Here is a 12,712-nt window from a genome sequence, read left to right on the forward strand (position 1 = left end):
CCTCAAAATATTATTAATTCAGGATCCACTCTCTTATCAGCAACACTCTCCAGCGTTCAATTACAAAATTAGACTCTACTCGCGTGATTGTGCAATAGCAATTTGTGGACCACTGCAACTTTATAGGGTTTTAATTTAAGCACTTTAGTGGCAGTTCTTGCTTAGCAATTTGAAATGTCCGTCTCCTAAACAAATCGACGGAGAGATTATTTTTGGAGTATGTTTCAGTCATTCACTTATTTCATCTCATTTTTCTTCCATAAGAATTTTACGTCTGTGAACAGGTCCTTGTCATTAAGAGACCCTGTCTGTCGTAACTTTTTAACAGGTTGACAAACATTTCCTCACTGGTCTGCACGAGTTCGTTTTCACGTATGTATTGTCTTTGTTCTGGACCAGTGATTCTCAACTGGGAGGCCGCGGTCCTCTGGGGGCCCACAGAGCAGTTAATGCATTTATATTTATTATTAAGTTATTATAGTCGCGACGCTGTTATTTCCGGCGTGACTCCGTCTCTTTGCTTACGTCTTAGAAAGTGAAGGCTCTATGAAGTCTAGGTAGGTAGTATCATTGCCGAGCTACCGGACGAGGGATCTATTTGCCGCACCGTTAAACATTATCATGTGGTAGCTCCTATGATATTAAATCAAACGCACTGTAATTCAGAAAATAATTGAGTGGCAAATAACGTCCTCGTGTGCTTTCTGCGAACGCCAACGAAAGAGCCAAAATGGCGGGCGATTATATTAAGTATTTATCGAGCCTTCTATATCTTCATCAGCGAATCACAAGACGCACACGTTTAAATGTAGCCGACCTACAACGTGATTGGCTGCTGGAAATATGAGCGACGGGACTTTAGTTGAAATTCTGATATGAAATTGGGTTTAAATGCAACTTGTTGAAGATTGTAAAGATGATTTTAGCTCTAAAATACGTACACATCGCCTGTTACTGAAAGCCGGGAAGAAAGTTAAAACAATAATAATGAATTATAAAAGTTAATCTATGAAAATTTTAACATACGACTATTTTGCATTAAATAAAACACAATTAAATTGTTTTCTTTTCAAATTGATACCATTGTCATTATTGAGTGTAATTAGTTACCACTGCCACCGGGTATTTATTTTACCCATTTGCAGTGTGAATAAATACATACAAATTCCACATCACTGTGTTCTACATACATTCTACTCTATACCTTAGGCCAGGAGACCGTACTAAAATAATGTGAGGAAAAGGGGAGCCTCATCATCAAAAAGGTTGAGAAACACTGGTCTAGACTACACTTATGTTGCGGCATAACTAACAATGAACAATATAACTTATGCACAATGATAACAACTTCAACACAGAACTAACAAGGGAAGGGTTTCGGCTCGAACAGGAATTTTTGGTTAAAAATTTGTACAGACGCTTACCTCACAATGGTGATGAACACCGTAAAAGCATTCATTTGTGTAACTCTCCGTTTGGTTGGTATTGGTCAATACACTTCTTTAAAAATGTACATGAGGATTCTCTATAAAATTCATGAAACAGCATGGAGCAGAGCAATAAGCACAACACGCAGAAGCAACACCTGAACAATCTTCTGAACCACACTCCAGTGCTGAAAAATCAAATGCTACCTGAATTACATTTTTGAAGTCCGAGACTTGTTCACGATTCACGTAACCAGCTGACTGCCAGGAATACTGAAGCATAGGGCGGTACACTGGAGCAAACAACTGGTTATGAATAACAGAGTGCATTTTCATTATAAACACTCGATTTTCCAAGTTAAGTTCTGGATTCTCAGCAAGAGTCCTTATGCAATCTGTTATCCCCCGAGCATATATTTTGTTTTGTCTAAGGAAATAGATAAACTTATTCAGAGGCTGGATACATTTAGTTCTTTTTTAGGTAGAATGATCATACATTCCATGTCCTAGCCTTGAAATGATTCATTTAGTCTATTAAGGTTGTGTCCTTGTGCGCATTTAATGACTCACACAACAGTATATACTTTTGATTAGCTGCAATATTTTCAGACAGAACATTGGAGAAAAATGTTCTTAAATGGGCTTTAGACATTTACCACTCGCAATAGTTTCTAGGCTAGGCGAAGCTTATGGGTAAGATGTCCCACCTCCTTAACTTGTGTAGTGCTCTCCCCACCCCTCAACTTGTACAGTGCTCTAACAGACAAACCACACATTATACAAACGAATGCTTTTGGGAGCTTTACAGAGATGTAAAGATGGGCCTGTATACAAATTTTGGATACGAAATTCCTGTTCGAACCGAAACCCTTCCCTTGTAAGTAACACATCAGCTCTTAACAAATTCTAAACCAAACGCACAATATTATAATTTTAATTTTACGTGTCAACTCACTAAAAAACTTTAAACCAAACTGAGTGGCGTGACCCAGCATCTCTCGGTATCTATTTCACTCCGTGATTATGCCTGAACTCTCATTAGAAAGGAATGCTACTAACTGCTCTGTGGCTTTAAATAACGTGATTCTTGAACAAGAAATAAATAAAGAACAAACTTACTCGGGGATTAAGAAGATAGGAACATGTTCCCATTCCATCACCACTGCTTTATCCACGTCTTTCTTGTCGTAGAAGTGGATGTTACTGAATGGGTTTATCTTACTACCAGCATTACGAGTGGCATTGCTGAATTCAATGCCCATATCTAATTTCACAATCTCCACCTTGAACTTATCCTCTGTGTAATATTCCATAGATCTGCATAGTTTTTTTATTTCCTCTTGGATTTCCTGTTTGTATATACGTATCTCTTCCTCTACGTCAGCTTTCAGTTTTTGAGTATCAGTGTATGATTCCTTCTCTCTGAGAGCTTTGGCCTGTGTAAAAGATACAATTGTGTTAAATAACTAACTAGTATTATACATAGATTGTTTTATTTCATGAAGACAGCGAAAAATGTATTTCCCTTATTAATGTGTTTCTCAAAAATCAGAACTTTCACATTTTTTTAATACAAGATCCGCCACTTTTTGAAGCTGAAAAATCCGGGAAATACTGACTATAAGGAATGTGTGACAACTCTGCACAAAGGGCAATGAAATTTATGATCTGGCTTCATATAGTGACAAATTTGTGTCGTGGCATTGTGTACATAGCACCAGACTAAATAACAACAATAATAATAATAATAATAATAATAATAATAATAATAATAATAATAATAATAATAATAATAATAATAATAATAATAATAATAATAATAATAATAAAAATAAAAAGTCCATGGGTGGCTATCCTGACTTCACTTTTTCGTGGTTTCTCAAGTCTCTCCAGTTGAATATTGGAATAGTACCAATTACAAGGATCACGACCGATTCCTTACCAGTCCTACATCCCATTCATCCCAGTTTTCTTACCAGTCTTGCTGAAAAATTCTTGCAATATACAACTGTGTATAAGTCTCTGTTGAGAATGCGTTGCATCAGTGCCCTTGCTTTCCCACACTTTGCACTACAGAGAATATCAAAAATAATGTGATCAGTCAAGCAAGTTAGTGACTCCATATTTTTGTGGGCTTCTGACAACTTAAATCTGGAAGAAAAAAAATATGCATGTTGTCAGCACTCATCTAACAATGACAGTAGAAAAGACTCAAACGATGTAGTAAGGATTTTTGTACTGAAAATACTGTATACCACTGAAAATTAGCATAATATGAATCTTTCGCTTAAAAACCCTCTGTTAACCGAAATAAATCTATTATCTCACTTGACGATATGTGTCAGAGGAAGAACAATTGTTTCTATACATCTTTAGTCTGATGTTACTAGTAAGCGATGTGTGCAATGGAGGGGAAAAGGAACTTGCCATTTTACCCCATTATCTCCTGGCTTAGTTGGCTCATGAGTGATGTCTTATCAGAGGATCCAGCTTGTCTTCAGACAGTTGACTAACAAACAAACAAAAAACGAAATAAAGAGGGGTAATCCCATTTCGGATAATAAATGTAGGCTATACCCTTTTTAGAGTTAGAAGTTGAGAAAGTGACTCCTAAGTTGTGTATATGAAATAATTACGTCTATTGAAAAACTGATACAATAGAAAATCTTTTTGCTTTCGCACACATTCCTCTGACATGCTTAGTGACAACAACTACTTGTTTTCGGAGTTGCTTTCTCTCTCCTTATATTTGTCCATAAAGTATTGAAACTTAACCGAATCCAATGATGACAGAGGGTCCTCCTACAGTAAATGTATAAAGGAATTACATAACATTTATTCATTTTACCTGCAATGAATACAACACCATAAATTTCCAACAGAATCCAAGAGTGCAAAATTTTGTAATGGGTTCCACCATTCACTACTTTTATTGATCAGGGTTTCGTGATGCAAAAAAAGTTTGAGAACCACTGCTCAAGAGTCGGCGGTCTAACTATCCTCACGAATGAATGATAGTCGTGAGACTATCAAAGAACAGGTTCAGACATTAATTGTCGAGAGAAGGTGGAAGGGGGAGGGAATGGAGTTGAACTATGGGAGTGTCACGAGAAGTAGTCGAGATGTAAAACATTGTGTACGCAAAAAAGATTATAAATAAAGCCATTTCAGCAGGAGAACAAGTCAATACCATGCAACACACAAGAGAGTACTGTATTTTCAATTCGAAGATGATAATTAATGAAGGGCAATTGTGGAGAACTGGAGAGAGTTGGTGAAATGATGAGGTGAAAGAGACTAGCACCTGAGGATGACTTACTTCATCGTAAACAAAATAAAAATTGTGATAATGGTTGTTCCTACCACAAAGACGATGTTTACTTACTTTGTGCCACTTGGAACACAAACTTCGTATCCCTCTTTGTCTGCAGCTACAAAGGCATCTATGAACCTGTCATAGAAAGAAAAGTAATGTTATGTGAGTTAATCATATTTGCACAGTATTATTTAAAAGAATGCACACATGTAAGATAATATATTTACATAACAGTAACAGTATTTTTGAAACAGGAGAATATTGTGCCCATATAATGAAGTAAAAGTTAATTCTTGCAATAAAGGTGTAAAACAAAAAATCTCCGCTGTATCAGAGATATGCCGGCAAGTAGAATGTGTCACACAGTTCGGGAATGAGGCTATAGTTTTGTTTGTTTGAGTGTTTTATTTTTGTTTCGGTTTACAAATAGAGAGATGGAGCTACGATAAGAGAAATAATTAATGAAGGGCATGCAATATATTATTTTTTCTTCATATGAAGCAACATTTTTCACTATACTTCACTCGAAGTATATCGTGCGTATCTATTATCACGTTAATATTGTAGAACTCGCGATTACAAATCAAGCGAATGGTAGAACAAGTCTGTATCTGCTCTCGATGCTGCGATATTACTGAGAGTCTGTGTGGCATGGCTAATTTGATATGCACATCTGGCATTTCATCTCCATAGCGAGAGGAGGAGGCGTCTTGGGCATGGTTACACAAGTTACATTTGTTCATGGCCTAAGTAGATTAGCATTCAGCTGTGGTTCATAGTCTTGTTACAGTAAGAATTTAAAATTCTATTTGTTATTTCACTATGGATCCTGGAACTGGTGTCCATACTTGGAGCGAGGAAAGACATATTTTACACACTCTGTATAGTAGAGAGAAAAAAACTGATTAGCATCATAAATCTGGTCCACACCTGTGGAGTAACGGTCAGTGCGTCTGGCCGCGAAACCAGGTGGCCTGTGTTCGAATCCCGGTTGGGGCAAGGCAAGTTACCTGTTTAAGGTTTTTTTCTGGGGGTTTCCCTCAACCCAATACGAACAAATGCTGGGTAACTTTCGGTGCTGGACCCTGGACTCATTTCACCGGCATTATCACCTTCATTTCATTCAGACGCTAAATAACCTAGATGTTGATATAGCATCGTAAAATAACCCAATAAAATTAAAATTAAAATCATAAATCTGGGGTGGAGTAATTATCAGTTTTGAAAACTTTTTTAAATGCCATAAATATTTAATTAATAACTTCGTGTTAATGAAGTGGGCACGATAGGCTGGTTCCAACTGTAGTAGTCCGGGCTGATACAACTCGTTGCTAGAGTAAAGGTAGTTTCACACACACCGGTTGCAAGTGGATGGAATGAACTGGCCAGTAGGAGTAACAAATGTGAAAGTATTGTAGTTTTCACACACGCTTGTCACCAATGACTTGCCATGAGGCCACTGGACTCGCTCACTAGAAATCCAATCCGACCACTCCTTCAGTGGTATATGTGACTAAATGCATGCTCACACACACACACCGGCATACCGGAAATGTTAATTAACTGCTCTCGCAAAGTACAGTCTTCTATGAAAATGAGTGAATATCAAATTGGTATAGAGCTATTGATAACATTGATTGAGGCTAGACCAGTTTTGTGGAATAAATCAAGTGACATCTACAAAGACCAGGATAGTACACGGAAAGCCTGGAAAGAAGTCTGTGAAGGTTTGAAGTCGGACTTCTGAACATAAGCACAGGTTGAATACAATTCATCTTAGTATTCTGATGCTGAGCGATTATGTATCTCATCAAAAGTAGTAATGGACATGCGAAAAAAATTTAAACTTTTTTCATTTTCAAATAATGTGTTGAACCGACCAGCTTCTCCTTTTTTTTCATTTACTGGATGAATCCAATAAATCCTATTTCGTCTGTACAAACTACACGGCAATAACGTGCCTACAATCCATAGCAACGACACACGAGAATTGACTGCTTGCTGGCTGGCTCCTGCTGGAAAGTGTGAAAGGAAAAACAAACCAGACAGCATTTTACCGACCAGCAGAAACCGGTGTGTGTGAAATTAGCCTAATTCTATTTTTCTGTAGGTCTGTAGCAGCATAACTTACATTTCTTCAATGGATCTGGAAACATGATGCCCATATGCTCTGTTATGTAGCTTTGCTCGTACTAGGAACATGTCGTATATATTTTGAGCCTCTTTATTGCGGAAGCAGATTCTTTTCTTTCCTTCCACATTAATGACTCTGCAAAACTCCAACAAACGCCGATAGTCAAATGTGAACTTGAAATTCAGGTGAAGACCATCTCTTAGAAAGTAATCCCATCTGTCCACATCAATCCCAGTTTCCTTGTTAGAAATGATCTGAAACAAGAGCTAGAAATTTGTTGTGTTCTACCATGTTGTACAAATGTATAAATTTCGAGAAAAAATGAGTTTAAACTATACGTCGACATAGAAATTCCTGTGATGCATTTAATTATTTAGAAGTTCCATAACCAAGGTGGTATTACCAACACCTTGATCACATATTCTGTACAATTTCCACTTGGACTTTCTGGAATGTGAACCTGGATTTTCGTTGTGCAAAGCCGACTCTTTAACCAATTGGTCTAGTAATGTACTGTGTAAAAGTGTTTGGCAAAAACTAATATGAAGATCGATACGTACCTCATAGAGGAAAATCTTCTCATTACCAAGCGTTTTTCCCTTTCCCATAATCAATTCCTCTATTAATTTCATAAAGTCTATCCCTTTTTCTATCATATCAGGAAGGGCTTTCTCCAACAGGTTCTTCAACTTGTTACTGTTGTTGAACATTAAGTGTCTGAACATCTTTATGCTGGCATCCTCGTGCTGCAGAATTTAAAAATTGCAGATCAATAAAATATTGTCGTAGGTACTTATAATGTCAAAAGCTATTTAAAATAAACATATTACTTTACATAATATGAATAACAGTAGTCTCGTATAATGAAGCAGTAAATTAAAACTGCGAAATTTAAGTACAAAATATCCGTAAGATATTGACCCTCCATCCTCCATTATTTCCAGTTCCATTTGACCTCGATGCAGCTTTCAGAAATTTTTCCCACGTGTGTGACATGGGTCCATGCCCCAGATCATGGCACAGTCCTGCGATCTCCAGGCATAACTTCTCATCATCAGATATAATATCATAGCTGCAGTTTCTTCTCAAAGCTTCAACCATCTGTCCCGCAAGGTAGCACACCCTGGAACAATGCCAACATGCAACTACAGCTACAACTGTTATTACAAAGCATGTAATTATATTTTCGGACTTTATACAGCTTTATGTATGAACGTAGTGTGTGTGTGCGTGCGCATATCAACAAGTGTATTAATATAGGCATTAATTTAAAAATGTTAATACTGTTATGTAAAACATGGTGAATATGAACTATCTTTGTGTGTAAAATTGTCCCAAAAAGCGAGTAACTTTAAATCCTGTAAATACGAAGTGAAAAGAAATAAGTTTATAACTAATTAGAAAAAGATAATAATAAACAAACCTTGAAAACCAACATAGTGAGTGTGTGTATCTACAAATTATAGATGGTTCTGGCATATAGCAGGCATTCAGAATCTTCAACAGAACTGTAACACTGATAGGTATTGAGAAAGAACCACCTTGAAAATCAGGCGAGTAACTTTATTGATACATAAGTTATAGCAGGCGAGATCCTACAACTTGACTGGAACAACACTTCTGGTATACCACAAATCGCAAACAAGACTATAAAAATCTAGTTCATAAAATATTTAATATCTAGAAGAATTGTCAATCAATGTCATCATTAACTGTAAAAATTGCCAAAGTCTGCAACCATTTTATTTTAATTTTGCCTATTGTCTTGTTTTTATCGCTAGTACGCACTTAGTTTATAATACATAAACAATTAACGTTTGCTACGACCACGGACATAATTTCATCGACACACACTTATGTTACAACATTCATTTACATTGAAAATCGACATTAACTCAAACACATGCTTTTGTATTGTAGGCCTCCACTTGACAGTTACCGTATTTACATTTACAATGTTGCCGATACGAGGCTCCGGCTTTCTGGCGGTACTCACCCCAGTGAGTGCTCAAAACGGTTGTGGCTCGATCCCGGAAACACCCAGTACAAGGGACCGCACTGCTTTATGTTTCTCAGTCTCTGGAACTCCAGCGTGTCTATGATCTGGACACACACTGGGTGCAGCTTGATGTGGCCATGCACACTGTCGTTGAACATCTTGTACTCTGGCGGCATGTTTATGTCTGCAAACAAGCCATTCTAACTGAGAACGTAAAGCTTCGGCATTAAATACTAATGTCACGAAGATGACACAAACTTTCTCATTATAAGCTTTACGCCGTTCGCCACAAGTCAGCGGCAAATGTATACAGCGAAACTTAAGTTCAACACACTATGGTTCCACCAAAAGTACGGAGGTGTCCAGGATATACAGTAGAAAAACATTCTGAGTACAGTAGTGTAGCCTGGATGCAGTACTAAACAAGAAACCTATAAAATTAGTTTTTCTGCTCTAAATACTGTACTAGCCGAATATTGATTTTTTATTTCAAATATCTGAATTTAAATTCTGTGAAGTTATTGTTTAAATGGTACATATTTGTTATCATTATTACCACTATCATTTAAATACTTTTATCCACTTTGATCGTGTATTGTGGACTTTACATCACTAATAAAAATGTTGCAAACACATTCATTACGCAACTAATTAGGTAATGAGATACTGCTATTACCTAACTAGTTGCGTAATATGAACTACACATTAAATAAAATAAAATGGAATTGATTTTATTTATTACAAACATTAACAACAAAATGTTCACAATTTGTTACAAACATTCAATTGGAGAATTTGCAGCATTTTCAATAACTGAATGCTCTTTCCAACTCATTTAACAATGTTTGTTTATTTCTCCTAGTACTCTTGTTCTTCTGTTATAAATAAAACCCTATCGTGTTCAAAACTAATAAAACAAACATAAACGAATCGCCTTTCGCAGAAAGAAACTAATATTGATAATACAGAGTGATCCAAAAGTCGCGCACATCTTAATAATACATATATATTTATAAAGATGAATTTATTAAGTTTACTTACATGAGTTTTCACATGAGTTACATCATTTTTCACAACAACTTCCTTTAGTGTAATATAATCAAATAATTTTGCTTATGTTAATATTCATGTTACTTACAGATAATTACAAAATTGGTGAAAATTTGTGATTATAATTCCAGGAAACTAGCCTATAGCTGTATATATAGTTTTATTTTCCGTATTAAGTAAGAAAATCCATTCAACAATAAATTCGTGAAAATGGAATTTGAGTGAACATAGATTTTGTGCTGTTTTTCGAATAAGTCTTAGTAATTTTGTAAACATGATTATTGCATCACTTCCGGATAAATTGACTCGTAGATATTGAATATGAACTAATAGTTTAATCGTAAAGTTGTGTGATTTCTCTCGGAGTGGGTCGCCATTTTGTTTCCGATTTCACCCATTAATTCCAGAAGAAATCGTTATATACTCACAGAAACACAGATGATACCCACCCGAAACCACGTGTTCTATATCAGACATGATGAAAACTCGCTTTTCTGAGAAAAACCTGTAATTGATTTTTTTTTTGCAGTATCGCAGTGATAAATATATTAATACCGCGTAGTGCTATGAAAAAATAAAACTGTGGTGTACCATGCTTTCGAAATTCGGGACGTTTACGAAACCTGAAATGAGAACATGGCTGTATATGATGTGAATTTGTATTTTAGGATTCTCGAAAGCTATACAAGTCCCAGAAAGACTTTCAAAATATCTGAATACGTATCATCAAGTGCAGTTTCCTTCAGTCAGTTGCACTTACCCATGACGGCAGTAGCATACACATTTCCCTTCGTTACGTTTGTAGAGCATGTATAGTTTTTGTGTCCTTGGCCTAAAGAAGTTGTAGTTCTACGCTTTTCCATATTTTTTCACACTGGCCAGAATAACCGAGGAAAGAGCTTATGATCACATCTGCTTACAGTATGACAGCCTTCGACACAATCTGTCTGCCTAAATGATCTTGAACTGCTTTCCCTCATGCCTTAGAATGAAGGGGGGGGGGGTTTCAGTGAGCAACAGCTAATGCATTTCTTTGCTACACATATAAGAAGAATACAGGTCACGCAAAATTCGCTATTTGAGGCTGATGTCTGATGCACCTTGGTATATTAGCAACAAGAACCTGCACGATGATCTCTGTATTCCTAAGGTGACGGAGGTCCTAAGACACAGCTACATCAGACTGTAAAACTCCTTCCTAAACCACATGAATCCGCTACTTCAAGTAATTGTCACTAATCCACCACAAGATCCAGCCCACAGAAGATTAAAAAGAAAACGGCATAGTGACATGAGGCTATAGGGTACTTTTGGGATTGCCAGTGGGCAGTACCCATAAACAAGTGTCAAGTTATTTTATTTTATTTTTCTTTTGTTTTCTTTTTTCTGTTTGTTATTCCCAACTATAATGTATTTATTTATGTATAATAAAGTTTACTTTAATTATTAAAAAAAAAAAACATTCTGGCGGCGCACAGTGGTTCAGAATGCAAATTTAGCGGGACAAACTAATAACTTTTCAGCTACCTAACAGATTTTTATGAAATTTTACACAGTAGTTACAGGTATCATATGTTTTGTATGCCAGCTCTCGTTACGTTGGTCTAAGGAGAACTACCCCTTATAGGGGGCGCAATTAGACAAAATTAGTAACTTTTCTCCTATCTAACATATTTTTATGAAATTTTACACATACTTACAGGTAGCATATATGTTTGTATACAAGCTCTCATTACGTTGGTCTAAGTGGATTTGCCGCTTATAAGGGGGCGCAATTAGACAAAATCCTAACAGATTTTTATGAAATTTTATACAGTAGTTACACGTAGTACATTTGTTTTGTGTACAAACTCTGATTACGTTGGTATAAGGGGAACTGAATTTAGACAAATTTAGTATAACTTTTCTTCTGTCTAACAGATTTTCATGAAACTTTATACAGTAGTTGCAGGTACCGCAGTAAACTTGTTTTGTATACAAGCTCTAATTCTCTGGATTGTCTTTGTTTTGACCTCATACTTGCTGTAATGGAAAAGCTTTCTTGGGCAGCCACGACTTTTTCCAGGAGTAAGTTTTCTCTAAATTCTCATTACTATCACGATGAGAACCTAATTTAATAAGTACTGTACTTCACTAAGCCAATGTTCATTTCTTAAAAAAATCTCATATTCTTTATCCTCTTGCTCTTCAACGATAAATTATCTTATGGGGAAAATGTAACATTTTAGGTACTATTACACCTTTTGGGCACTCGGGAAGCTTATTTGATACATAATTAACAACCTGTCACCTTGAATTCCCTGAATTGTACTTCGGAAGCAGATTCGGTTCACAGATATTTAAATAACTGTAATCGAGAAAAATTGCACTACTGCACCTCGAAAAGAATAGTGCGCATGATTTATTACTTCCGCAAATCTGCGCACCTTAAGACTGCATTTAAAATAGAGGTAAATACTCGAGGAAGTGAAAAACAAAATCATTTTGGGACGGAACAAAGGGTTTTCTTCTCTACCTTAGCCAAGTCTGCACTCAATGGTTATATCTATATTTTGTCCTTTGTCCTTTCATACTAATTTGATATGCTGTAACAACATTAAATGTAACAAAAACAAACAGTGTTACATACCTAAAGAACTACTTGACACGTTGATACCAAATATGAATAGAATCGACCACTTAACAACAGAGTTACAGCACAAAGAAAACGACAGACTCGTGGCCTTGTTGATTAAGAATGCTGGGTGACAAAATGTGGCATGTTACCGGCTTCTTATCTCGCTATG

The 12,712-nt window shown here is 36.2% G+C and overlaps 2 protein-coding genes across 5 annotated transcripts in view; one reads left to right on the forward strand and one right to left on the reverse strand.

Annotated features, from left to right (window-relative positions):
* Positions 1–12,712, forward strand: part of LOC138701039 (succinate dehydrogenase [ubiquinone] iron-sulfur subunit, mitochondrial-like) — a 64,846-nt gene that overhangs the window by 25,044 nt on the left and 27,090 nt on the right. The gene's annotated exons all lie outside the window — the stretch shown is intronic.
* Positions 1–12,712, reverse strand: part of fal (falten) — a 53,218-nt gene that overhangs the window by 6,778 nt on the left and 33,728 nt on the right. For 2 of the 4 annotated variants that reach the window (XM_069827558.1, XM_069827559.1), the window contains 7 exons: positions 8,874–9,060; positions 7,799–8,000; positions 7,438–7,623; positions 6,875–7,131; positions 4,813–4,878; positions 3,404–3,578; positions 2,547–2,863 (listed from right to left, as the gene is read on the reverse strand). In XM_069827558.1, coding sequence (XP_069683659.1) covers positions 2,547–2,863; positions 3,404–3,578; positions 4,813–4,878; positions 6,875–7,131; positions 7,438–7,623; positions 7,799–8,000; positions 8,874–9,052 — 1,382 coding nt within the window. In that variant the 5' untranslated portion in view covers positions 9,053–9,060. Of the gene's footprint in view, positions 1–2,546; positions 2,864–3,403; positions 3,579–4,812; positions 4,879–6,874; positions 7,132–7,437; positions 7,624–7,798; positions 8,001–8,873; positions 9,061–10,686; positions 10,848–12,555; positions 12,658–12,712 lie in introns of those variants that run through there. The other 2 variants (XM_069827560.1, XM_069827557.1) reach the window with 2 other exon arrangements.

The sequence above is a fragment of the Periplaneta americana genome, chromosome 6 (assembly GCF_040183065.1).
Source record: "Periplaneta americana isolate PAMFEO1 chromosome 6, P.americana_PAMFEO1_priV1, whole genome shotgun sequence".
NCBI classification, from domain to species: domain Eukaryota; kingdom Metazoa; phylum Arthropoda; class Insecta; order Blattodea; family Blattidae; genus Periplaneta; species Periplaneta americana.